Raw genomic sequence first — 27,785 nt, forward strand, 5'->3', positions numbered from 1 at the left:
GCTGAGCGCCCCAAAGCCACCTCCCCTCTGCAGGAGCCCTCCAGTGGCAGGAGATTGTTACTATGGTTACAAAGTCATAACAGAATGACCCTGTGGGTGATGTTCACTAATCAGGGAACAGATGATTCAAACACCTGATGGCTGTAGTTGCTGTGGTGTTCGCACACTGAATTTTCCTTCTCTTCTCCTGATCCCCCAGAATGGCTTGTTCTGAGGAGCAAGGAGGTGTCCCCTGTGGCTTCATCCGCCAGAATTCTGGTAACTCCACGTCTTTGGACTTTGAGCCAGATGCAGAGTACCAGTTTGTGGAGCAGCTGGAAGAGCGCTACAGATGTGCCTTCTGCCGCTCAGTGCTTCACAACCCCCACCAGACGGGCTGTGGGCACCGCTTCTGCCAGCACTGCATCCTGTCCCTGAGGTGAGCGCTCAGGGCCTGCGCTCCGGCCAGAAGCGGACAGGGCTGTTCCTGGGATCTACGTGTCATCTGTGGCCGCTCAACTGTAATCGTGGTTTCGGGAATTGCTGTGGTTGGCCACAGAACCACGAATATGAGGACGGGCCCTCCCAGCACCCTTCTCTGAGAGCCTGAGGAAGAATCTTCATTTTTTTCCATCTTATTGATAGTCACCTTTTCTGAAAATTCAGACCACACCTGTTTTGCACACGAAGGCAGACCTCAGTGCGCAGTCCATGTGGGGAAGGACCTGTATCTCATGGGGGTCTTTCCTGTAGGCGCCCTGACCTTTCCTTGCCTTGAGGCAGAGGTGGTGTCGCATCTGGAAGGTTCCTTGCCGCCGTGGATACTCTGTCGACTCCCCGGCAGCTGTAAAACGTGGGTTGTGCCATTTTGAGGTGGAGACCAGGAGAGACATGGAAGCAGGCCTTGGGGGTTTATACAGGGACGCCACGGAAGTTGTACCCTCCCAAGCTTGCAAAGGGGGTTATCACAGCACCTTCTCATTCATTCCTGGGTTTGTTCATTCAGCACCTGTGTGTTCCGGACACCCCGCTAAACCAAGCTCTAGTGCACAGAGGTGAAGAGCTGGAGGTCCAGTGTGACAGAGGACCCTCTATGTTCTAGTGAAGGTGCAAGTTGGGGTACAGTGTGATAGCACAAGGCTGCCGAGGGAACGTTGGCAGAGGACATTTGACCCTGTCTGCAGGACTCCCTCTTTGACTCACATCCTGGAGGATGAATGGGAGTTTCTCAGGCAGACTGAGGAGGTGCTGAAGTTGGGGTACTGGGGGGCCCCTTCTGGGAGGAGGGGACAGCATGAATAAAGACAGGGCCTGGCCTGCTCAGGGGGAACTGCAAGGGGGCGGCTGAAGCGCTGCGGCTGCTCTTGGATGGGCTGTTGAGGTCAACCCTTAATTCTGGCTTCATTTTGATTTTTCTTTCCAGAGAATTAAACGCAGTCCCACTCTGCCCTGTAGATAAGGAGGTGATCAAATCTCAGGAGGTAAGACAATCGTGCTTTGGGTTAGCAGTTCTCTGGGTGACGGAGCAGCCAGTGTCCTGGGTTGAATTGGACAGAGAAGTTAGAGCAGAAGAGCGGGAGGGGGACCTTCCTTGGAATCCATATTCCTCTACTGTGGGGTAAGGTGGGACCCCACTCCCACCCCTCTTTGAGAGAAGCTAGTTTGAGTCCTTACTGACCCCCCCAGGATTCTTCTCCCACTTCTTCTTTACCCTCTTCCTGTACTAGCTCCAGTTACCATGAGTCACTTGCAGAAATGAAACACCCTGCTTCCTGGAATCACTTTCTCATCTGTTTAGTCTCTAAAACTTTCTTTTATTATTATTATGTCTAACAATAGCTTTATTGAGATACAATGCATTTACCATAAAATTTGCCTTTAAAGTGTACATGTTTCTGGGGTGTGTGCCTAGGAGTGGAATGACTGGGTCTCATGGTAACTCTGTGTTTAACGTTCTGAGGCACTGCCAGGCTATTTTCCAAAGCAGCTGCACCATTTTACATTCTTACCAGGAAGGTATGAGAGTCCTAACTTCTTCACATCCTTACCAAAATACGTTGTGGTCCATCTTTTTTATTATAGTCTTCCTAGTTGGTATGAAGAGGTATCTCGTGGTTTTGATTCTCTAATGATTAATGACGCTGAGCATTTTTTCATGTGCTTGGCCATTTGGATATCTTCTTTGTAGAGATTCCTATTCAAATCCTTTGCCCATTTTTTAAGTGAATTGTTTGTCTTTTTAGTACAATGTTCATGCTCCTTCTCTCTGCTCTTATGATGCCTTTTCCAAATGCTTAGTTGTACTTGTGTCTGCCTCACGCACTAGGCCAGGGGTTGGCATACTACAACATGGGATTTGTTGGGATAAATCCAGCCTACCACCTGTTTCTGTGTGGTCTGTGAGCTAAGAATGGTTTTATATTTTTAAATCATTGAAAAAAATCAAAAGAAGGCTACACAGGAACTTTGTACTATTTTTTACAACTTCTTGTGAGTCTTTATTTCAAAACAAAAATTTATTTTATGAATCAAAAGAAGGATAATGTTTCGTGACATGTGAAAATTATATGAAATTCACGTTTCAGTGTCCATAAATGACGTTTTATTGGAACACAGGCATGCCCATTCATTTAAGTATCGGGTACAGTAGGGTTGAATAGTTGCAACAGAGAACATTGCAACGTGGTTGGCAAAGCTGAAAATATTTACTCTCTGACCCTTTACGGAGAAAGTTTGCCAACCCCTGGCTTGTGCTGAAAAATAAGTCAGCACAGCTTCAGTGACACCACCTGATGACTAATGCAAACGTTCACCCTGGGACAGGAAGCTGAAAGCATCACCCTCATCCACAGCCCCACCTCTTGACCTTTGAGCATGTGGGGTCAAGTTCACCACGAGATTCTCCTAGCTTCAGCCTACTGCACTAAGCATTAAATTACCTGGCTTGTATGTTTGGTGGCCTGTCAGATGTATCTGAGACAGCCTTTTCTTTTACGGTGGTGAATCTGGTATTTCCATTCCAACCACTGACTGGAAGTTTCCACCCAACTTTTGAGATGTACTTGAAGACCAAATTAATAATAGCTTCCTTCACGTTGCTCTAAAGCTTTGGAGTGTGTGAGACCTACTTTGTTTATCTTTTAGGTGTTTAAAGACAATTGCTGCAGAAGAGAAGTCCTCAATTTATATGTATTTTGCAAAAATGCTCCTGGATGTAATGCCAAGGTTATTCTGGGACGATACCAGGTTGGTATTACTGGTGGACAATATTTGCCTTTGCTATTTCTCCAGTGACATGTACTGAACATTTTTATGTGACAGTTAGTGGGCTAAGCATGGTACGGAGATTCATTGGGTTGCCCTCAGAGAATTCTTGTCTAGAGGTACACTTGGCTACAGTGCAGCCCACCGAGGGCTAAGGTGTGAAATTAATCTCACGTGAAGAGATTCATTTTGTATGGAACACATGGAGGACATACCATGTGTGCTAGACCTCAACTTGTGGGTTAGGGTTATTGATCCAAAAGAGAAGATGTGAGACATGCTGGGCAAAAGAAATGGTCGAGCAAGGACACGTCAGTTTTGGAAAACTGTGAAGGATTGGGGATTCCTAGGATGGGAGCCAGGGCATGACTGCAGAAAGACACAATTGTAAGGGTCCCTGCCTGGAAGCATTTGCAGGTGCTGGGGCGGGTGTCTCCTAGCCGCTGTGGGCCCTGCTGTCTTAGAGGTTGTGATCTAAGGCAGATGACACAGACCAGAACAGAGCTAGAATGTAGTGTAAAGGCGAAGCATTGGTATGAGATGCAAGCAAACGAGGTGTAGGGGAGGTGAAGGGTTGTCGAGTTCCTTTCAGATGAAGCTGTCCTACCTTGCTCTTGCATCCAGAGGTGGAAGGTTGTTAAATGGAAAGCAGGAAACGTGGCTTCGCCACAGCAAGCCCATGTCAGGTTCAATCACACTATGAATGAATACGAGGCAAGCATCTCTAGCTTCCAGGGAATTGCTAGGAGGATGCTACAAGTTTCCCTTCCCAGCCACACATTTTGGAATGTATTTCAGGTGATTCAGTCTTTTCCCCATCGTGCCTCTACACCCCTAGGCACTGAGCTCATAAATGTGTAAATGATTCCCTTGCTAACCCAAGAATTTCTCTGGAAGTTCACAGAAGGTTTTTGTGTTTTCCTAAGACAGTCCCTCGCCACTTGTTTTGATAGTCAGGTCCTAGAGCAAGCAGGGCCTCTTTACCAACTTTGTTGTCACTAAGCCTGTACAGGAAATGAGGCTCATTGATCAGCTCTAGTGACCAGATCCTCAGCTTCTGGAGAACAGTGGCTGGTTTATTTTCACCTGTTTCTTTTGTATTTCCTCTCATTCCCTGTTCTCCTTCACCTTGCGAGTAAGGTGTAGGATCTCACAGGTAGCAGAGTCTTGATGAATGTTGATGGTTTTGATGAGAGCTGAGGGGTAGCATCCATGGATTTTGGAGAAGATGTAGATGTCAGTTGTCACTGTCTCTCATTACTAGAGGCAAAGGAGAAAAGCTATAATATTTATTTACATCCTATAGTAAAACTGTGTGTTCTCTTAAGGGGTCAGCAAACTGTTTCTGTCAGGAGCCAGACAGTAAATATTTTAAGCTTTGCCAGCCATACAGTGTCTGTCGCAGCTACTCAGAGGGAAAGCAGCCATAGCCATTATGTGAGACATAGGTGTGGCTGTTCTCCATAAAACTTTATTTACAGAAACAAGTAGCAGGCCAGATTTGGCCCAAGGGCCATAGCTTGCCAACCCTGTTTTAAAGGATCTTGTGGTGGGGAACAAACTCCTTAGGATTTTGATACCTTGTCAGCACCACAGTAACTTGCAGTGTTATCCACAGGTTCTGTTAAGACATGCCTGCTTTTAAAAATCTGTAACATGAAGAACACTGTCTGAGTCACCATTCTCTAATATTCTGGTCAAGAACATTTCCTGACTTGACAAGGATGACCCATCCCAGCTTCTCCTGGGCCTGTGATCCTGTATTCCTTTATCGTTTTCTTTACCGCTTCTGGAAGAGCTTCCTCTCCCTCCCTTTCTTTCCTTTAGTCCTTCCCCTTCCTTCACTTACTTAGGAGGTAGCCTTCTCTTCTTCCCTCTTTGCCCTCTGTTCCGGCTTTTACCATCTGCTGTGCAGAGATTAGTACTTGGTGCTGGAGGTGGGGATGGAGGGTGCACAAAAGAAATGTCCTTGAGGAGCTGGTAAATTAATTGGCGTGTCTAAGGAAAATATTCAAGAGCTAACCTGAGAATATGAGCAGGTTAATAGGTAATCAAAGATAAACCCGGCATGCTTTCTTCCTCACGCATCTTCCCCTGTCCTCCAAACAAGGCTGGCTGTCACAGCCTCCGTGCAAGCAGCCTTCTCCATGCCCTGTGCTCAGCAGAGGCAGCGGGTGGCCTCTGCAGAGAGCCTGTGACAGAGGTTGTGCCCCCTGCCCCCCACCCCCGCAGTCCTTTCTCCTGCTGCCCCAGGGTCCTCACTCCCTCCCTCACTAGGCCTTGCACCAGGCTTCCCCTCCCACTGCCCTGCTCAGTGGGTCCCCACTGGCTTGTTGTTATCTGTCGCAGGACCACCTTCAGCACTGCTTATTCCAAGCTGTGCAGTGCTCTAATGAGAGCTGTCGGGAGCCAGTCCTTCGCAAAGATCTGAAAGAGCATTTGAGCGCAGACTGTCCGTTTCGAGAGGAAAAATGCCTTTATTGCAAAAAGGATGTGGCAGTCATCAATCTACAGGTAAAAAAAAAAAAAGAATCATCTTTATGGGACTAAATTCTGCCTCAGTGGTCACAGTGAATCAGGTGGGATACCGGAAGCACTTTTCTGGATTTATTTTTATGCAGAAAGAGGTCTAAAGAATAACTTCATCTGAGGGTTCTATAAAAAGCTAAAAACCTTCTTGGTGGGACTCTATTCATGTATCATTGGCAAAAATGTTGTTTGAGCACCTGCTGAGTGTGAGTGGTCCAGGAGTGATGCTAGGCGCTGGGTCCCAAGGAGGTGACCACACTGTCTGTCCTCAGGATGCTCTGACCTAAGAGGCAGGATGCCGGCATAAGACAAGAGCATGGGGTACCCTTTACATGTACCAAAGGAGCCAAGCCAGTGACTCCCATAGTCTGTCCTCTGTCAGTCCCATGTCCTCTGACCTTCTTTAAAAGAATTGGAAAATTGAACTGAATTGAATTCACTTATACCAAGAAGGCAGCCATCTAGAACGCTTTTTGGAACTAGGCCATACCTTCCTACAGAGGGTAAGCCACATAGCATAGATCCCCAAAGGGACATATGTATACACACTCTGAGGCCATACAGGGAGCCTTTGGAAGCAAGGCTGGCTTTATTTCAGCACACTTTTTCTGTTTCAGAATCATGAGGAAAACTTGTGTCCTGAGTACCCAGTATCTTGTCCCAACAAGTGTTTGCAGATTATTCCAAGAACTGAGGTAACTGTAAATAATTCTCTTAGTAGATTTTATGTAAGATAGAGTTTCAGTAATCACTGTAGTGTGTGTTTGATCAAACCCCATAAGCAGGGGCCCAAGGCTTAAATTATCCTCACGATAACCATGGTTCTGTCTTCCCTCCCCTTCTCCCTGAGAATTCTTCTCTGTTTTCATCTTAGCTGTCCTTCCCCCAGGCTTCAGCATGGTGCTTCCTCCCTTCTTCCCAAGCCACCCTTGGCTCCCTGCTTGCTGCAGTTATACCAGGTAGCTGGAGAGTCGGGGATGCATTTCCCTAGCATGAGGCTGTCTGCTTTGTAGGTGGATGAACACCTTGCTGTGTGTCCTGAAGCTGAACAAGACTGTCCTTTCAAGCACTATGGCTGTACTGTAAAGGTATGGAATAATTGTTTCTGTCTACCTTCTACTGTATAATTCATTTGTTGAGTTCATTTTATTCTTGATTCCATTCAAGATGCAGAAGGACATTCACTTCTGAGAAACTTTAAGACTGGTGCTTGTAACTAGTGGCTACCAGTAGGGTGAGGCAAGATGGTGGTAGGGAATTAACAGGTACAAACTACTATGTATAAAATAAATAAGCTATAAGTATATATAATACAACACAGGGAATATAGCCAATATTTTATAATAACTATAAACAGAATAGAAAAAAGAAAAAAAGACTTGTATACAATACATAATACTAATACTTGTATTAGGGTTCTCCAGAGAAACAGAACAAATAATTTATATATACATAAAATTTATAATAGCTAATACCAACTATTTTGAGGTTTGGTTATATCTATGAAAATAAAATGTGACCCTCACATTGACCTTGCAATCCTACTGCTAGAAATTTATTTCACAGATATCCTTTCATAAGTATGCAATGATTACACACATATACAAACACACATGCAAACAAAGATATTTACAGTACTCCCCAGACTTCCGGGAAGATGGCGGAAGAGTAAGACGCGGAGATCACCTTCCTCTCCACAGATACACCAGAAATACATCTACGCGTGAAACAACTCCTACGGAGCACCTACTGAACGCTGGCAGAAGACCTCAAACCTCCCAAAAGGCAAGGAACCCCCCACGTACCTGGTTAGGGCAAAAGAAAAAACTAAACAGAGACAAAAGGATAGGGACGGGTCCTGCACCAGCGGGAGAGAGCTGTGAAGGAGGAAAAGTGTCCACACACTAGGAAGCCCCTTCGCGGGTGGAGACTTCGGGAGGCGGAGTGGGGGAGCTTGGGAGCCGCGGAGAAGAGCACAGCAACAGGGGTGCGGAGGACAAAGCGGAGAGATTCCAGCGCAGAGGATCGGGCCGACCGGCACTCACCAGCCGAGAGGCTTGTCTGCTGGCCCGCCGGGGCGGGCGGGACTGGGAGCTGAGGCTCCGGCTTTTGTCGGAGCGCCGGGAGAGGACTGAGGTTGGCGGCGTGAACACAGCCTGCAGGGCGTTGGTGCGCCGCGGCTGGCCGGGAGAGAGTCCGGGGAGGGGTCTGGAGCTGCCGAAGAGGCAAGAGACTTTTACGTCCCTCTTTGTTTCCTGGTGCACGAGGAGAGGGGATTAAGAGCGCTGCTTGGGAGAGCTCCAGGGACGGGCGCGAGCCGCGGCTAAGAGTGCGGAGCCCGGAGACGGACATGGGACGCTAAGGCCGCTGCTGCCGCAGCCAGGAGGCCTGTGTGCGAACACAGGTCACTAGCCACGCGCCCTTCCGGGGAGCCTGTGCAGCCCGCCACTGCCAGGGTCCCGGGATCCAGGGACGGCTCCCTCGGGAGAGCGCTCGGCGCGCCTCAGGCTGCAGCGTCACGCCGTCACGCCTCTGCCGCTGCAGGCCCGCCCCGCACTCCGTGACCCTCCCTACCCTCCGGCCTGGGTGAGCCAGAGCCTCCGAATCAGCGGCTCCTTTAACCCCATCCTGTCTGAGCGAAGAACAGATGCCCTCCAGTGACCTACACGCAGAGGCGGGGCCAAACCCAAAGCTGAGCCCCTGGGAGCTCTGAGAACAAAGAAGAGAAAGGGAAATCTCTCCCAGCAGCCTCAGAAGCAGCGGATTAAACCTCCACAATCAACTTGATATACCCTGCATCTGTGGAATACCTGAATAGACAACGAATCATCCCAAATTAAGGAGCCCTGTGGATGAAAGGCTCTTGGTGCTGCAGCCAGGAGTCAGTGCTGTGCCTCTGAGGTGGGAGAGCCAACTTCAGGACACTGGTCCACAAGAGGCCTCCCAGCTGCACATAATATCAAACGGCGAAAATCTCCCAGAGATCTCCATCTCAACGCCAGCACCCAGCTTCACTCAATGACCAGCAAGCTACAGTGCTGGACATCCTATGCCAAACAACTAGCAAGACAGGAACACAACCCCACCCATTAGCAGAGAGGCTGCCCAAAATCATAATAAGTCTACAGACACCCCAAAACACACCACCAGACGTGGACCTGCCCACCAGAAAGACAAGATCCAGCCTCATCCACCAGAACACAGGCACTAGTACCCTCCACCAGGAAGCCTACACAACCCACTGAACCAACCTTAGCCACTGGGGACAGACACAAAAAACAACAGGAACTACGAACCTTCAGCCTGCAAAAAAGGAGACCCCAAACACAGTAAGATAAGCAAAATGAAAAAACAGAAAAACACACAGCAGATGAAGGAGCAAGATAAAAACCCACCAGACCTACAGTACTCCCCCCTTGTCCATGGGGGTAGATTCCAAGATCCTCCACGGATGCCTGAAACCATGGTTACTACCAAACCCTATATATACTATGTTTTTCTTTCCTATACATACATACCTGTGATAAAGTTCAATTTACAAATTAGGCACAGTAGGAGCATATCTGAATTGCCAGCGTCATTTGGGGCCGTTATCGACTAAATAAGGGTTACTTGATGACAGCACTGCGATACTGCAACAGTTTATCTGATAACCAAGATGGCTAAGTGACGAATGGGTGGGTAGTATGTACGGCCTGGATACCTGGACTATGGGTTGACTCACCTCTGGGGCAGGACGGAGCAGGAAGGCACAAGATTTCACTACGCTACTCAGAACAGTTCACAATTTAAAGTATGAATTGTTTATTTCCGAAATTTTCTATTTAATATTTTTGGACCATGGTTGACCATGGGTAACTGAAACCACAGAAATTGAAACAGTGGCTAAATGGGGACTACTGTATATAGCCAAAAAAAAAAAAATCCAAAAACCCACAAAAAATGAAAAACAACCTATAAGTCCATCTCTGAAGTACTGCGTATATAATTATATATATATATTTTTCATATTTTGGAATACTATGCATCTGATAAAAAGAATGAGGTATATATTTTAAAAATTACATACAGTATGATCTCACTGTGTATGTATCTTCACTGACTCTGGTAGTGAGATTAGGGAATTGGGTGTGGAGACAGAGAGAAGGGGGCTTTTATTTTTCTTCTACATCTTGCTATATTGTTTGAGATAAGCATATATTTCTCTTATTTTAAAAAACTCTTATGAGAAACCTTTTTTAAAAAATCAGTGAAGAGTCCATAAATGTGTCACATAGCAAACCAGTGATTATCTTGGCTGAAGAAAGGATAGGGTTTACCTTCCTTGTGCACAAAATACAGAATTGTTTTCCACCTCTAAAAGGAATCTCCGTTTTTAAAAAATTTTATTTAAAATATTTATTTATTTATTGACTGCTTTGGGTCTTCGTTTCTGCATGTGCGCTTTCTCTATTTGCGGTGAGCGGGGCTTCCTTGCAGTGCGCGGGCTTCTCATTGCGGTGGCTTCTCTTGTTGCGGAGCACGGGCTCTAGGCGTGCGGGCTTCAGTAGTTGTGGCTCACGAGCCTAGTTGCTCCACGGCATGTGGGATCTTCCTGGACCAGGGATCGAACCTGTGTCCCCTGCATTGGCAGGTGGATTCTTAACCATTGCGCCACCAGGGAAGTCCCTAAAAGGAATCTTCTTTACAGTTAGGCCCAAACTTCCATTTGGATTGTATTCTAGGACTTGCTGGGGATGGCTGGGGAAGTTCTCTGGAGGAGGGGCCAACCCTAAACTGAAGGGAAATTGATGATGAGTGTTTGCTTAGAGTCTATGGGCCACCCATACCATTTGCTTTTACTAGTAATGCAGGCAGTCTGCAATGGAATTTTAATAAGGGAAGAAGTTTGCATTTCTTCTTGCAAACATATAATTTGACTTTGAAGGAAACAAATTTGCATGGGCTGAAATTACAATTAGGTTGCATACCTTCTGCCCGATAAAAGGACAGTGATAGAAGGCGGTAGAGAAGTGTGCTTGGTAGGAGGGAGAACTAATGGAGGCTTAAAACTGATCTGGGAGATAACCCACTAAGGAGGTAAGTTTTACATGGGAATAGTTGAGAGGTGGTAATAACTACACTTAACCCTCAGTCATATACTCCCAGGGCAAGGAACGAAATTAGTGCTGAGAACTTTGATAGTGGCCTGACTCTCTGTAAGTGTGTCATGGGTACTGTAGAATCCTAAAGCTGGAAAAGGGACCTGGGAGGGGTCATTCTCTCTGCAACCCACCATGAGACAAGTAAGCAAAGTTGTTAAAGTTCTGCTTTAGCAGAATATCCCACCACCACCCTCATTTTGGGAGCCTTTCAACAACCTGACTTATTTTTCTCTTCATATTAAAGGATAAACGAGGAAACCTGCAGGAGCATGAGCATTCAGCCTTACGGGACCACATGCTTCTGGTTTTAGAAAAGAACTTCCAGTTAGAAGAACAGGTAAATATTCAAGGGTTCAAGTATAAAGGGAGGCAACAGAATCGCTAGGATTTGTACTTGTTGGTATTTTTATATTCCTCTCTGTTTCAGTATAAGTCAACTGGAGGTAGATGTTTTTCTACTAAGTGGCCAGACTCACAGGCTTGTAGCACATTAAACTGGAAAGTGCCTTTGAGATCTTTGGGTTCAGCCCCCTCAACCAACAGATGAAGTAACTAAGCTCAAAGAAATTTTGATGTGTTTGTGATATTAAGGGACAGAATTCAATCTCAAACCCATGTCCCTGATTCTCAGTCCAGTGCTCCCCGTGTTACACCACACTGCCTCTCTGCAGCCTATCCACACACCTTGTGGTTATTACCTGGCACCTAGTAGGAACCTAGTAGATGTCTGGCGTTCTTAAATGAAATCAGTATTACCATGAAACAACATTTGACTATCTGTTCTAGGCACCGTGGGTTTTATATATTTTGTAATAAGTCTTAACTTATTAACTTTGCAACCTACTCATACGTGCATATTTATTTCACTGCAATCAATGCATACGTACATATTTATTTCACTGGGTTGTGATTATCAAGTGAAATTATGTGTGCAAATGCCAGCCGTAGTCCCTGGAATATTCATAGTGGACCTCAATAAATGCTGATTCTATTGAGTAATTATTCTAAAAGTTCATTATTTTGTTAGGGCATCTCAGAGGATCAGACTTTTCAAGCCCAGGTAGGGAAGAAAACCATCCAGCTGCAGAGAGGGAGCTGAATTTTATGGCTGCAGATTATTTTATGGTGTCTGATTCCATATTAAAGTAGGTGTGTGAGTTTCAGGGTCAGATCGTGGAGAAAATTAGAAAGACTGATTAAACTGTAACTGGTGGAAGGCATGCTGCCTAGGAGCCATTCCCAAGTTCTTTCTGTAGGAGTTGCCTCATTCGTCTATCCACTGATCCAACAAACACGTGCCATATGTCAGGTACAATGCTAGTTGCTAGGGACACTGAGTCAAGGAAGACACAGCACGCACCCTTGAAGAGCTCACAAAAATGTAAACAGATAAGATGCTGTGCCTTGTGGGACGTGCAATGGGGGTGCCCTGTGTTGGGGTACAGAGGCTGCAGCAGTTTGTCCTGTGGGAGTTGCAGAAGGCTTTTCAAGGTAACACATCCGAGCTGCATCATCTTGAAGGAAGAGAAGGTCCGTCAGTTAAAATGTTGTGGAAAGAGGATATTCCAGAAGGGGAAAGTTTATGCCAAGGCAGAGAGGCATGAGAGAGACTGATGGTCCAAGGAAATGGGGTTTGGGGGTAGAGAGACATCCAGGTGTGAGACAGGGAAAGGCTGAAGACTGGTGTGTTGGGTCCAGACTGCATTGGCCTTCCATGTAAGCTAAGAAGTTTCAAATATTTTACATTCAGTGATTTTTTAAATTTATTCATATTCTGCTCTATTTCAGAAAGGATTTAAGGGCCAAAGTTTGGACTAATGTTTGCCAGTAATAAGGATCTAAAAGACGTTTTTAAATAGGAAGATACTTGGTCAGCTAATTGTTTGGCTTTAAAAATACGACAGCTGGTGGTAGCATGGAAGATGGATAGAAGGAGAGAAGAGAATGAAGCCAAAGGGACCAGGCAGAAGGATGCTGCAGTAAACTAGACAGTGTGGCAGTAGAGCCTGCCAATTGTTGGGTGAGGGTCCTGGAGCCAGAAAGGCCTGAGTTCAAGACCTGGCTCCACACATCGGAGTTCGGGCAAGCTACTTAACCTCTGTCTTCCACAATTTTCTCATTTGTAAAATGGGGTCGTAGTGAGGGTCAAATTATATATGTGCACTCTTAGCACAGTGCCTGGCTAACAATAAGCAGTTCAGTATTAGGGGAAGTGATACTGGAGGTGGTAGTGGCTGGTGGTGATGCCGAAGGTGAAGGCTTGACCAAGGCTGTGTCAGTGGGGATGGAGGGAGGGCATTGAGAGACTTTTGCAGGTTGGAGTCACATGCTGTAGTTAAGGCAGGGAACTTGGTAACGTTATTAACTGAGATGGGCACTGCACACAGGAACAGGTTAGACGTGAGGGGGGCGGGGCAAGAGGAGACACTGAGTTTGCTTTTGGTCAAGGATGTCTGGTGCACATGTGGGAGTCAGCTCTTGGGGTATAAGTAGAAGATTTCGGGGCCAGAGATCAGATGGTTATTGCAGCCACTTATGCATTCATTTATAAAACATGTGTCAAATGCCCTCTGTGTGCCAGGCGCTGTGCTGGGCTTTGGGGATCTGGAAATAAGTGAAATGTAGCCTCAGCAATTTAGTGGAGAAAAAAATGACCAAATTAACCCAAAAAAAAGCAATAAGTCATGAAGGTAAGTTATGCTTCTGGAGTATGGTCAGAATGTCATGGAACTTAAGAGGTGGCCTAGGTAGGTGGTACTAGTGTGGAAGTATTTCTGGGAGGATATGCCCTTGAGTGAGGCTTAAAAAGTGGTCACTTCTAGGTGAAGGAGGAAGTGACCGAGAGCAGGGCCTGAAACAGAAGGTGTGTAGTGTGCGAATGGGCATGAGGCTGAAAAGGTGGCCAGGGGCAGATTTTGTAGGGCCCTGTACAGCCTGTAAAAGAAGGCCACTAGAGATGGTTAAATAGGAGGGGTGACCGGCCCAGATTTGTCACTTATTATTCTTCTGGTCACAGTATGGAGTATGATTTGGAGGAAAACAAGGCTAAAGACAGGGGGAGCATTCATTCATTCATCTATTTAACAAACATTTATCAAGCACCTACTGGTGCCAGGCACCAGCCCAGTTGTTGAGGTTCCAGTGGACGGTGGGACTCATGCCAGTCCAGCTCCCATAGAGCTTCTTTTCGGGTATGTGTTTGTTAGGGACAGTGTACGATCTGTTAGGAAGCTATCGTAGCAGCCCAGGTGAGAAATAACGCAGGCTGAAACAAGATGAGATGCAAGGAGAAATGGATGTAAGAGTTGTTTTGTTGTGTGTCAGAAGCTAAAGTTGGCAGGTATTGCTGATTAAGTGGGTGTAGGGATAAGAGAAGAGTTGTCGAGGATCACGCAAAGGTTTTTGGTTATTTTCCTCAAATTGATTATAAATTCTGAGAGGTGGTGTGTTTTGCCTACCACTTGCTAGCGGTATGCTGGGCAGGTTACTTAAACGCTCTGCCTCTGTTTCCTTATCTGTAAAGTGAAACTGATAGTCATACCCAACACATAGGATTCGTTGAGAATTAAAAGAGCTAAGGAATATAAGGGTTTGACAGACTCAGCAAATTTCAGCTATTACTATCGATGCTGTGCCTACAGCATCTAATGTGGTATGGCGATCAGGACTCTGCGGTTGTTTAATAAGTGCATGCTGAATGAAAGAGGAGAACCAGTTCGGCAAATGTAGTCAAGTGGTGTCACTAGCATTAGATGAGCCATCAAAGTGGGTTACATATAGAAAAGGCTGATGAGGAATCTATGGATCTTTCTTTTCTTTATTATTTTTTTTCAGAAGCACCTGCGAACATTTCTTAGAATTATATAGTAATCTACCTGTAAATATTTTCTATAAATATATGTGTGTATATCTTTCCTAGAAATACTTAACCTGCAATATTTTCCTAGAACTATATTTAAATTTTAACTTGTGTGCATACAGTTCAATGACCTCATTTATATTCCTGTTATTAGATTTCTGACTTATATAAGAGCCTAGAACAAAAAGAAAGTAAAATCCAGCAGCTAGCAGAAACCGTAAAGAAATTCGAAAAGGAGTTCAAGCAGTTTGCACAGTTGTTTGGCAAAAATGGAACTTTCCTCTCAAATATACAGGTAAGAAATGGCCTTTCTATTCATAATCAAGATTTAGCCTTCAACTAGCCGTGAGGATTTTTCTTTTAATTTTTAAATGGAAATAATTTCAAATGTCCAAGAATAAGATAGTGCAAAGAACACCTGTATATTCTGCATCCAGATTCACTCATTGTCAGTATTTTGCCCCATTTGCTTCATTCATCTCCCCCCTCCTCCTTCTTGTCCCAAACTCCCCCACCCTGTCCCTGTCACACACACCCCCGCCTCCCTTGGGTATTCTTTCTGAACCCTTTGAGAGTAAGTTGTCTATCTTATGGCCCTTTCCCCCTACATACTTCAGTATTTGTTTCCTAAGAATAAAGGTCCTCTTTTACATAACCCAGTACATTTAGCAATGTTAGTACATGTTTACACTGGTACAGTACTTTTCTATAATTTATGGCAATTAGGGCTGTAATCAATGTTGGGCTGATGTTAGTCACTTGATTTCAGATTCCCTGAGAGCGTCTGTAGTCCTGCATTTTGTAGTCAACAAAGTGAAACTATTAATTCCCCTGGGAAGAAAATGTTTTAAACATCACTAAAACATAGCAAAAATTACTTTGTGAATCATGAATGTTAAATAACCATAAACAAATTCCTAAAGAATAATGACTTTATTGTGATGATAAAATTTACAGTGGAAAATATTTCAAGATGTGATATGGGCAATCTTTTTGAAATCTGGATTATCCCAGAAAATGTAGGCCATATCATTTCCATATTTGTCAGCATACCATATGGATGTGTGTGTGAGTGTGTGTAGAAAAAAGGAAATCCACCATATGTTATTATCTCAATTCTGACCTCTTTCTAACACAAAAACCAGTCAAGAACGAAGGCACTAAGGGTAAGAGTGGAGGAGAAATATAGTTATAGTTTTATTTAGTCCCTTCCATCTAAAGAGAGCAACCAAATGTTCAGGCTTTAGCTCAGGCACTTCTGTACCACCTGTAGTGCTCAGGCCAGAACAGGTGGGCCTTCTTCCAGCGCATTCTCTGCCTTCTAGCAGAGTAGGAGTGAATCAGAAGAGTAGCATCTAAGAGAAGGAAGTGATAAGGCAAGGAGAGAACAGAAATATAAAGATAGGGTAGAGAACCAAGAGGAGAGACACCAAGGGAGGAGTAAAACTCAGATGAAGAACAGTTCAAAGATTTGAAACAGGAGCAGAGACGCTGTGGAGGGGGAGGAAGCTATTAGGTGATTCATCTCTCTGAGATCCTCATTGAATTTTCTCTTCTGGACTGTGCATTTTTCATTTCATTAATTGATTAATTAAAGGTGAAATGTTTGAGTTGAAAGATATAACCTTAACGAACTACTCAAATTTTTTTGACATGATGATCCACTTTGTACTGAAAGGTTCTTGCCAGTCACATTGACAAGTCTGCTTGGCTAGAAGTTCAGGTGCGTCAGTTATTACAAATGGCTAACCAGCAACAAAGTAAATTTGATCTGAGGCCTTTGGTGGAAGCGATTGATACAGTGAAACAGAAAATCACCCTGCTAGAAACCCATGATCAAAGATTAGGTATGTCGAATGTTTTATACTTATCTGTTGGTGATTCATTATTTCTACATGCATTCATGAAACAAGCAGCTGTCCAGGATCAATAATGGCTGAATCTGGTATTTGTGAAACAGAACAGCATGAGGTTCTGGCCACTCAGGCAAAAATGATGAAGGGCCATGAGCGGGAGCTGGAACAAGCAAGGGGTGGAAATGGGCCAGGAAATTCCAAGAACAGGGAGTGATGGTTTTTTAAGGAGAGTAGACAAAAATGAGAAGGGGAAAGATGTGGTGGGAACATTGTTTTAAGTATAGAAAAAGAGACACAGGCTTGGCTGTTTCAAAGCCTTCCCGTTAGAAAGCTGTGGGGCTTACCATGCAGATGCCCGCTAGCTCAGTACAGAGTGCATCTTCTCAACACTTTGGTGAGCCTCAGATCAAGAGGACGCATTTGGGTTTTCTTGGTGCCAATCTTGCCAAGACACAAGAATCACGGAGTTGATATTATTAATAGGAATTGTCCATTGGTGGACATTGAATTCAGTTCATCTTTGGGATGTCAGAATTTTCTTGGTTCTCTTCGGATAACAAAATTCCTCTTTGGGCAAATTTTAAAGACAACTTTAAGGCCTTCAGAGTCTTTTTTTCCTTGCAGTTGTTTTGGAAGGGGAGACTAACAAACATGATGCCCACATTAATATTCATAAAGCACAGCTGAATAAAAACGAAGAGCGATTTAAGCTGCTAGAAAGTGCCTGCTATAACGGAAAGCTCATCTGGAAGGTCACAGACTACAAGCTGAAGAAGAAGGAGGCGCTGGACGGACACACAGTATCCATCTTTAGCCAGCCCTTCTACACCAGCCGGTGTGGCTACAGGCTCTGCGCTAGAGCGTACCTGAATGGGGACGGGTCCGGGAAGGGGACGCATCTGTCGTTGTACTTTGTGGTGATGCGAGGGGAGTTTGACTCACTGTTGCAGTGGCCATTCAGGCAGAGGGTGACCCTGATGCTTTTGGACCAAAGTGGCAAAAGGAACCACATTATGGAGACCTTCAAGGCTGACCCCAATAGCAGCAGCTTTAAAAGACCCGATGGGGAGATGAACATTGCCTCTGGCTGTCCACGCTTCGTGGCTCATTCCACTTTGGAGAATGCCAAGAACACCTACATTAAAGATGACACCCTGTTCTTGAAAGTGGCTGTGGATCTAACTGACCTGGAGGATCTCTAATCACTGCTTCTGGGGTGATAAAAGGACTCCTTGAATCCAGAACCTTTGGTTAATGTAGTGACTGAATGTAGGCTCGACACACACTTGTATTTGGCTCTTTGCCCTTAATGTTTGAAGTCATTTTGAGATTTCTCAAGTGCTGTCTTCTTTTTACATTTTATTCTGTCCCAGTTTGAAACTGACAATACTTAGAATATCTTCTCATTATTTATATTTTTATATCTCTTGAAAGATGCTAATTTTCTTAAAGGTAAGGTCTGGGGCATACCTCTTTTACTGGTGCTTAGTGTGGGGTCTCAGGGTGGGCCCTCTATAATATTAAATGTCATTGAGGACACAGAAGTAGAATTTCCAGTTGAAAATGCTTTGGGTTTTTTTTTTTTTTTTTTTTTTGGTACGCGGACCTCTCACTGTTGTGGCCTCTCCCGTTGCGGAGCACAGGCTCCGGACGCGCAGGCTCAGCGGCCGTGGCTCACGGGCCCAGCCGCTCTGCGGCATGTGGGATCTTCCCGGACCAGGGCACGAACCTGTGTCCCCTGCATCGGCAGGCAGACTCTCAACCACTGCGCCACCAGGGAAGCCCCATGCTTTGGTATTTTATATTTGACCTTTTGATTCTAGACCTGACCGTAAGCCTGCAAAAACTATCTTTTAGGATAGGCTATTCCAGTTAGGTAGATGGGTAATGTACTTCAATCTGCCCAGTTTGGACCAGACTTTTTCTGGTTATATACTGTATTTGTGGAAATTACTACACCTTTAATATTTTCATGAAGTTTACCAGGAGTCAGCAAGCACAGTTTTGCAAGGATGCATAAGAAGTGGTGAATAGAGTAAGCATTTTCATTCCCCCTGTTGAAGTAAAGCAGAAAGCACGGCATAGTTTATACATAAGGAGGTACAGCCATCCAGCTAAAGTTCAGATTTTATTAGGTTCAAGCACATGAAAAAAACATTTTCAAACAAAATGATCAAATGTTATGAGTTTCGTAAGATTCAACTTAATAAATATATGTACATGTATACAAATAGTTTAAAGGTATTTGGTAAGAATAGTAAATTAATATGAGGATGGGCAGAATTTAGTATATGATGGAGAAGAAAATGTCAAAAATGGATAAGAGGAATTTAAAACGAGAACACCATTACAATTTCCTATGGGTGTTCGTATTCCCATCCGAAATTGATGGCTAAAAGCAGTATCTCCTATTCTTTTTGAGAGGAATTTTGAATCCATAAATTGATATGAAAATGGGCACTTATGTAAACTTGTGATGTTTCTTGTCGAAGTCCTGAGTACTTTGTGAAGAACAGAAATGATCGTGTTCTTCTACATCTATCTGTATGGGTCTGGGAGTGTAAATACAAGTCTACCTGAGTCCTTCTGACTCTTGATAAGCCTGAGCTTAACAAGAAACTACCCAGTTTTCCTGAGCCCTAACTCTTGTTATGCCACCGAGCATGGCCGACACTCAGCTGGCTCCCTTGAGCGTGCAAGGGCAAGCTGCTCACTCGGGTGATGACCACACACCTTAAAACTCTTGATCAGTTGACCTCACAGAAGCATATGATTTACACCAGTGGCTTCTGGAATAAATGGAACTTTCTTCATCTCTCCTGTGAAATTTCCAAGATACCAAAGACTCATACTGCACAAATCTTCCCAAAGGGTTAAATTCAAAGACCTAGGTTCACAATAGAAATCTGCTAAAGAACTACCCTGAGTCTGCTGGTGAACTGGGGTACAGCTGACGGTCAGCACATTCCCTCAGACAAACTCAGGAAGTGTTTCTCTAGACCCCAGAGCTGGACGCAGGTGGCGCTGTGTGCTTGTTTTCAATGTTTCTCATCAAGTCCAAAGTCATCCTTGTGTTCCTGAGGAACAGATCACACTGTTGTAACTAGTTTTAAGTCTTTGATGTGAAAAACATTTTAAAAAGCAAATTTATCAAAATACTGATTTTGTGCTTTAACCAACTTCTCTACATAAAAAATGTAAGTCATGGCATGGTTTGCCTTATGAGTTCAGAGTCCCTTCATCATTGAAACAGTGAACACAAAACAAGGTATTCTGAAATAAAAAGCACTTCTTTCTCACAAAATAAGAGTTGTGAATTTTGTTTTAAGGAAGTCGAGCCATGGAAACTTATTTTTCCTTTTTAATGATCTGAACGGTTATTTTTATTCTGTATCTGTAAGATTTAAATTTGTATTTCCATTTTCGTCTGATTTCAGTTCCTGATGAAAAGAAAACAATACACTAGGCATAAAAGGGGAGTCAACAACCTTGAGAAAGGTATGTGCAGGATTCAAATAGGGTGGGGAGGTGGGGTACATACTAATGCACCTTAACAGATCTGAATTCTAACCTCTGGTCTCCAGATGTGATGATTTCAGAGAAACAAGAAATAGTCACAGGGTCAATTCCAAGTGCCAGTCTTGAGTGCACAGAAATGGGACACAGAGCCACGAACCCTTTGTGATGGCCCTTGGACAATCGGTCCACACTGCAACTACCTCTTTTCTCTTGAAAGTGGTTGCAGACATCGGTCTTAATCTTACATAAGAATTCTGGGCTGGAGATAAAGCTTTGATGGATGCACAATAGAGGACCCGGTGGTGGAATCCCCTGGGAACACCACACTTTAGGGCGGAGGAAGAGGAATCTGCAAAGCATTTGGAGAAGAGGTCAGAGGTTAGAGAAGTACCAAGGGAGGTGGGAAGGGAACTGAATGTCAGCAGGGCCAAATGCCACCCTGAGAATAGCAGTCGCTCCCAGGGCACCACCCCCAGCACTCCTGAACTCATTATCTCCCCCAGGCTGCTCCCTCCTCTGTCTGTATCTTTGACCCTGGCCTTTGCCTTAAGCTGCAGACCCCTATATCCAAGTACCTGCTGAACATCTAAGCATGGAAGTCCCACAGGCACTTTCAAGTACACTTCACCAAAACTGAACTGAAGATCTTCCCAGTCTCCCCACCACTCTCAGCCTGTGACTCCTCCCGTTTCTACCACCCCAGTTAGTGACGTCAGCATCCAAGCCAGAGTCCGGACACTATGAATCCCCCCTCACTTTCCCCATCCAGTCACCCACCCAGTATGCCAACGGGACCTCCAAATAATTTCTTAAAACTATTCCTACTACTCTTATCCCTACTGCCTACTACTGCCCTATTTGCTGGCCTACAGTTTTTGCTTCACAACTATTCTCCCTGTTTTCTTCTTTTGCCTCTTTCAGATCCAACCTCACACTGACACCCGGTAATGTCTACAAAGAAAATCTGAGGGTGACTCTCCACCTCACCCCACCCACTGTGGCTCCATCACCCACAGGACAAAGCCCAGCCTCCTTGGTGTGGTGGGCAAGGCCCTGCATGCCTGCTTCTGCCTCTCCAGCCTCACCTCCTGACAGTCCTACTTGGCTTTTAGCAATAGCATTCTAAGCCGTTCTGACATTAGTGCTTGTGGTACATTTTTACCTAGAATACTCTTCTCTACCCTCACCGCCTCCTTTGCCTGGTGAATTCTTGCCCTTTAAGATTCTGCTTTGGCCTCACCTCCTCCAGGATGCCTTCTCAAACTAGCCCCTGCACTCAACCCCTACCCTCCACTAGGCCAAGAGCCCCTGCTCAGGGCTGTATACTTGCTTGTCTATAACTCAGTTCCTGCACTGTTCTTTTTTCCAGAAAACAAATGTTAATTGACTATATTTGTATCAGATTTTACGTTAGGTACAAATAGAACAGATGCTGTCCTTGTCCTCATAAAACATAATCTGGCGGTCACTACAGCGGTGAACCAAAACGCTCACTGTGCGCATGTTCCCAGCTGCCTCTGATAGACTTTGCCTCCTAACTTCTTTCTCCTGAGAAACATGTATGTCTCAGACCATTCTGAATGTCTGTGATGCAAAGTAGAAGAATAGGCAAAAAACATTTGAAGGGAGAGCCCTAGGGGCAAAATTTATGAAGACAAGCTAAACCAATCCACATAAGGATTGGGGAGAATCAAAGAAGAGAGAAAAGAGCAGTTCCTATGGGAACTGTTGGCAATTGTGACCTGGAGCCTGTTTGATGCTTTTATTCTTCCATGAGACCCACGTTAAAGACTAAAATACATGTTTGTATTATTTTTGGCTGTTTGAGTTACACTTGCTAGAATACAGCTCCACGTGGACATTAGACTCTGGCTCCAGGATTACAAATAAGTATATAACAATATAAGTTGTGATCAATGCCTTGAAGAAAATGACAGACTACAGTGAAAGAGTAATGGTGCCAGGTGGGGAGAACATGTACATACTTCGGGTTGTTGGGGAAGTCTTTATGCTGAGGTCACATGATATTCGGTGCTCATGTGACATGCTTCCTGGATGCTTGGCACTTTTGAACACCCTTATAAAATCTGAGCCATTTCCTGTGAGGAAACTTGCCTCCTTGCCCTCCTTTGCAGCACAGGAATGTGGCCCAGGCCCCACCAATCAGGCACAGTCATGCAAAACTTCAACTTGAAAGATGAAGTTGGAAAGATTCAACTTTTTGTTGGAAGAAGATTTGCAAGATGAAGAAAGAAATGTGCCAGACTCTGACTTCCCAGTGGTGAGTAGACCAGAGGCAGAGCTCCTGGAACCCAGTCCTTATTTCTGTAGGTTGTGTTTATAGAAGCTGCGGGTTTGGTGTCAAGTGGCCGCAGCGGTGGATTTTCACTAGTGCCTCTAGTGTGTTTGGGTATCATACCTGGCTTTGCTGTACCTGCATCTGGCCTCTGGTCTTCCTGGAGCTTCTGTGGGCGACATTATATTAATAAAGCCCCTGTAGCAGCTAGAGTGCACTGTGTTGTTTGTAACTAAGCCTGACTAAACCAAGCTGAGACCTGAAAGACGAGTGAGCCGTGGGAGGAGCAGGTGGGATGAGAATTCGGGGCAGAGTGCACTGAGGAATAAAAGAATTGGTTTAAGGAACTGAAGATAGGCCAGTGTGGTGGGAGTCCATTAGAAGAGGGGACAGTGGCACTAGATAAGGTTAGAAGAGGAGGCAGGGCCCAGAATCTAGTGCTGAAGTCATGCTGAGGAGTTTGTGATTTATGTGAAGTGCAATGAAAGTTGACCTGACGTGGGCAGGGGATCGCATGACCTGACTGACGTGTTCTAAAAAACTGCTCTATGTAGCGCATAGATAAGAAGGGGACAAGAGAGGACATGGGGAGAGTATTAAGTTTACACCATCCTGCAGTTGTTCACAGGTCTGTGTCCTTACTAGATCACAAACTCCTCGAAGCCAAAAAGCATGTCTAATTCAAAAGATGCTCAGTGTATTAAACTGAATTGTATATGAACACTAATGCACTGAATCTTTGTAACAAATCTGCTAGGCAGGTGTGATGCCCATTTCACAGATGGAAAAAAAACTGGTGATTGGAGAGAGCTGTGTGTTATGTGCTAGGCACTGTCCTAAGAATTCTACACACCCAATGTATATTAACACGCGAGGGCTTCCCTGGTGGCGCAGTGGTTAAGAATCCACCTGCCAAGGCAGGGGATATGGGTTCGAGCCCTGGTCCAGGAAGATCCCACATGCCGCAGAGCAACTAAGCCCGCGTACCACAGCTACTGAGCCCACATGCCAAAACTACTGAAGTCTGCGCACCTAGAGCCCGTGCTCCGCAACAAGAGAAGCCACCACAATGAGAAGACCAGGCACCGCAACGAAGAGTATCCCCTGCTCACCGCGACTAGAGAAAGCCCACATGCAGCAACGAAGACCCAACGCAGCCAAAAATAAAAATTAATTAATTTAAAAACAAACAAACATGCGAATCCTTGCAGCAATCTTATGGGGTATATGCTGTTTTATCCATGTTTACAGAGAGGCAATGGACACAGAGAGGTTATGTAATAAGCTCTAGGTTACGCAGCTAATAAGTGGTAAAGCCAGGATCTGAATCCAGGTAGGCTCGCTTCAGAGGCTCCACTCTTACTATGCAAGACTGCCTCATAGGGGTACTGATTAACTCTACATGCTTCTATAAAAATATAATTTAAATGAGTTACTATATAATAAGAGTAACCACTCGAATAAAGACCGAATGTATAACTTCCAAACCACTCTAGAGAAAAAAAATTGGAAAAAGAAACTTTATCAAACCAAAGACAGAAAAGAGAAGACAACAACAGGAAGCATGATACATAGATAAAACAAGTTAGAATTAAACCCAAACCCAAATTTATTAAACATAAATAAGAATGACTGAAATTTTACTATTAAAAGAGGAAATACCTCAAATATGGGGGACACATGTATATGCTTTTAAATATTAATCTAAAACAAAGCAGAGCTAACAACTCCTTTACTAGGTATATATTCAGAGACACTCTTGCACACGCGTACCAGAAAACACATACAAGAGAGTTTACCACCAGCACTGTCTGTAATAGTGAAAAACTTGGCGGGGGAAACCCCAAAGAAACAAGGCACAGCATGGATGTGGAGCAACGGAAACTCTCCCACATTGCTGTTGGAAGGGTAAATTGGTACCAGCTCCGGAGAACAATTTGGCAATATCAAATAAAGCTGAGCTGTGCAAACCCTTCCACCTTGCAATTCCATTTCCAGACATATAACCAAAAATTCTTGCCATGTGCCCAATAAGATGTGTACAAGAATTAACTTGTACCATAATGGCAAAAATCAGTAATCATTAAATTACTAGCAAAAGGAGAATGGATAAATTGCTTTATAGTCATACAATGGAATACTATTCAGCACTTAAGATGAAAAAACTAGAACTACATGAATCAACATGGATAACTTGCACAAATATAATTTTGGTGACAAAACAAAGTTACACAATGCTATCATTTATGTTAGGTTTAAAAAGCACATGAGACAATACTATATGTTACTTACATAGCTATATATAGCATGTATAAAAGCTTTCATGAGAATGGCAGATACCACATCCAGGGAAGGAGTTACCTTTGGGGAAGAAGAAAGGGAGAATGAGATTGCAGAAGGGTTCACAGGGGGCTCTAACTGAATAGGTAATACTAAAATCTGAAGCAAATATGGGAAAAATGCTAAAACGCAGTAGTTAGGTGGCTGGTATATAAGTGTTCGTTATATTATTCCCTGTAACTTTATACATGTTTGTTAATATTTCATATTAAACATTTTAAAGAAAATAAGCTTTCAACTCAAGATTCTACAGAAAGAACAGAATAAACCAGAGAAATAAGAAGGAAGAACTTAATGAAGGCATATATTAATGGAAGAGAAAAAACTTCTAAGACAGAAGTTATTAATAAAATCAAAAATTGGTTCAATAAATCTGAAGGAAAAAAAGACTCCAATAAAATATGTAGGAATGAATTAACAATATGAGATCAAAAAAATGTTAATAATACCACGGACAATTTTATACTAAATTTGAAAATGTAGATGTAACAGATACTTTTCCAGGAAAAAAAAAATTTATCCCTTAAAAGGCACCACTTCCAGATGGCTTTAAAGATGAGTTCTTCAAAATGTAAGTAACAAATCATTCACATGCTACGTCTATTCCAGGTCATATAAAAACTTAACCTGACTGATTCATTTTGAGACCTAGCAGAAACTGATATCAAAACTAGACAACTAAAGAAAACCAGAGGCCAATCTCACTTATGAATATAGAAAAAAAATCCTAAATTAAATACACAGCAAATTGCATCCAGCAATGTAATGGAAGAACTAGGATTGTAAGGATGGCTCAACATTAGAAAATCTATTACTGTAGTTCTGTTGTTGTAGAGTAATGGAGAAAAGCTGTATGATCATCTCTAAAACTAATACTGAAAGTACTTGGTAATTCTCAATACCCATTTCTGATTTTAAGAAACAAACAACTTGACAATCTAGGAAAAGAACTAAATGCCTTAATTTTTTAAAGAGGTATCTACCACAAACCTTTAGAAAACATTATGAACAAAACGTAGGATGCAATCCAAATAATTTCTGATAACAATAAAGTACACTTGAGGCTACTACAGCGCTGTACTGGATTCCAGGAAAAAGCCCAAATTGTTATTTACACATAAATGCTCACCTACAAAATCCAAGAGAATTCTTAAAAATACAAAGGTTCAGCGAGGTGAACACATAGATCAATATACCAAAAAAACAAATTATCCTGGGGTATAATAATAGTCCACTAGGAAGAGCAAACAAACTAGAACAGCATCCAAACCGCTAGGGAAAAACCTAAAAGGAAATGTTGCAAAACACCAAGAAAACTGCAAGCCTTCACCTGAATAACAAAGGAACACTTGAATCGACGGAGAAATAACCACCTTGCTCAATGGTAAGTCTCCATATTGCACAAGTATCAAATCTGGGCAAATTAGTCTACCGAAAACTTTGCCATTTGGCGACATCTATTACCGAATTTGAAATGGAATCTCAAACAAGTTGCGGGAAAACGCTGCCATTTGGTGACAATCTGTTACAGAATCTGGCCCTGCTTTGAGGTTCGTGACGTGTGTGAAAGCGCTCAGCGAAGAGTCAAACCGTGACTGAAAACCACCCGGCTACCCGCATCCCCCGCGGAAAACCGCGCGGCCGGAAGAACCACGTCGGCTCCGCCCACCTCGTGTCGCGGCCCGGGCGTTTCCGGTCGGCTGACGCATCCGCGACCCGAGGCGTCGCAGGTCCCACCTCGCGTACCAGAGCGGGGACGGGCGTCTGGCTCCGAGGCGCTGGCCGACCTGGTTCCTCAGCACCTGCGGGCCGGGGCTGCTGAGCCAGCCCAGAAAGGTCGTTTCCCTCGCAGTTTCCAGTAAGTGACGGTCCCAGTCGGAGCTGCGGCTAGAAAGAGGCCGCGCCGGCATTTTCTTACCCTCCTCCCTTAACCCCCCTATGAAGTCCCTCCCTGGCGTCCGGGTGACTCCAGTTCTGTCCGCTACCACTCCCAGCGCTCGAGGTTTCCCGAGAAGATGTGTCCTTTCTCATGAACGCTTCGTTGATCTTAAACGGGCGCCGACCTCTCACCTGTACACTGCAGGGTGTGTTCTTGGTCTGACATTCGTCTCAGCCCTTCCTCGTCCTGCCATAGTGACGGCCCCGCAGTTACACACCATGGTAATGCGCCCACCATCACTTCTTCCCCACCTGCCTCGGGGATATACACTTACTTTCTGCTTCAAAATCTTTCATCTTCTAACGAAAATCGGTTACCAAGGACCAGCCCTCTCAGCGCGGCGCCCCTATTCCCCTCTAAAAAGCCTTTTCTCATTAAATAATTGCAGCAGTTAAGGAAAGAATGCGTTAAGAGTAGGATCCTGACGTAAATGACACGCATTCTTTTATTTAATCATCGCAACAATCCTTAAGTAGATACAAATGAGGAAACTGAGGCACAGAAAAGTTAATTTGCTGGAGGTGACGTAGTTTGCGTGGGATGGAGTTGAAATTTGAATCCATTTTGTAGCTCGCTCCAAAGCTGGTGCAGTCACCCCTTCATCCTTCCCCAATCCTTTGCATCCCCCTTTTCGTTGCTTCTCCTGAGGAATTTTTTTTCTGAATGCTGTCTAGAACAGTGGTCCCCAACCTTTTTGGCACCAGGGACCGGTTTTGTGGAAGACAGTTTTTCCAAGGACGGGGGATGGGGTGGGGGATGGTTTCGGGATGATTCAAGTGCATTACATTTACTGTGCACTTTATTTTTATTATTATTATATTGTAATATATAATGAAATAATTGTACAACTCACCATAATGCAGAATCAGTGGGAGCCCTGAGCTTGTTTTCCTGCAACTAGAGGTCCCATCTGGGGGTGATGGGATGGCCTCAGCTCCACCTCAGCTCTTCAGGCATTAGATTCTCATAAAGAGCGTGCAACCTAGATTCCTCGCGTGCGCAGTTCACAGTAGGGTTCGCGCTCCTATGAGAATCTAACACCCTGCTGATCTGACAGGAG

At 44.3% G+C, this 27,785-nt stretch overlaps 1 protein-coding gene and 2 long non-coding RNA genes across 6 annotated transcripts in view; 2 read left to right on the forward strand and 1 right to left on the reverse strand.

Annotated features, from left to right (window-relative positions):
- The first annotated feature begins 200 nt into the window (after positions 1-200).
- TRAF5 (TNF receptor associated factor 5) lies at positions 201-20,028 on the forward strand. Its single transcript, XM_030872951.2, has 10 exons — positions 201-418; positions 1,403-1,460; positions 3,124-3,225; positions 5,593-5,757; positions 6,390-6,467; positions 6,786-6,860; positions 11,161-11,253; positions 14,930-15,070; positions 16,454-16,622; positions 17,256-20,028. The coding sequence occupies exons 1-10, from the start codon at positions 201-203 to the stop codon at positions 17,831-17,833; spliced, it is 1,677 nt and encodes a 558-aa protein (XP_030728811.1). The 3' UTR covers positions 17,834-20,028.
- Positions 2,464-27,716, reverse strand: LOC115861812 (uncharacterized). Of its 2 annotated transcripts, none has more exons than XR_009563070.1 (4): positions 27,579-27,716; positions 24,739-24,807; positions 5,599-5,751; positions 2,464-5,174 (listed from the first exon to the last, which is right to left on the reverse strand). It is a non-coding gene; the product is annotated as an uncharacterized lncRNA (long non-coding RNA). The 2 variants fall into 2 exon arrangements; XR_009563069.1 differs by having other exon boundaries at positions 2,464-5,241.
- The window catches only part of LOC115861809 (uncharacterized), a 59,115-nt gene continuing 57,816 nt past the window's right edge, over positions 26,487-27,785 (forward strand). For all 3 annotated transcript variants that reach the window (XR_009563066.1, XR_009563068.1, XR_009563067.1), the window contains exon 1: positions 26,487-26,644. This is a non-coding gene — a long non-coding RNA (uncharacterized lncRNA). The remainder of the gene's footprint in view (positions 26,645-27,785) is intronic.

Source organism: Globicephala melas, chromosome 1 (assembly GCF_963455315.2).
Source record: "Globicephala melas chromosome 1, mGloMel1.2, whole genome shotgun sequence".
Taxonomy (NCBI): domain Eukaryota; kingdom Metazoa; phylum Chordata; class Mammalia; order Artiodactyla; family Delphinidae; genus Globicephala; species Globicephala melas.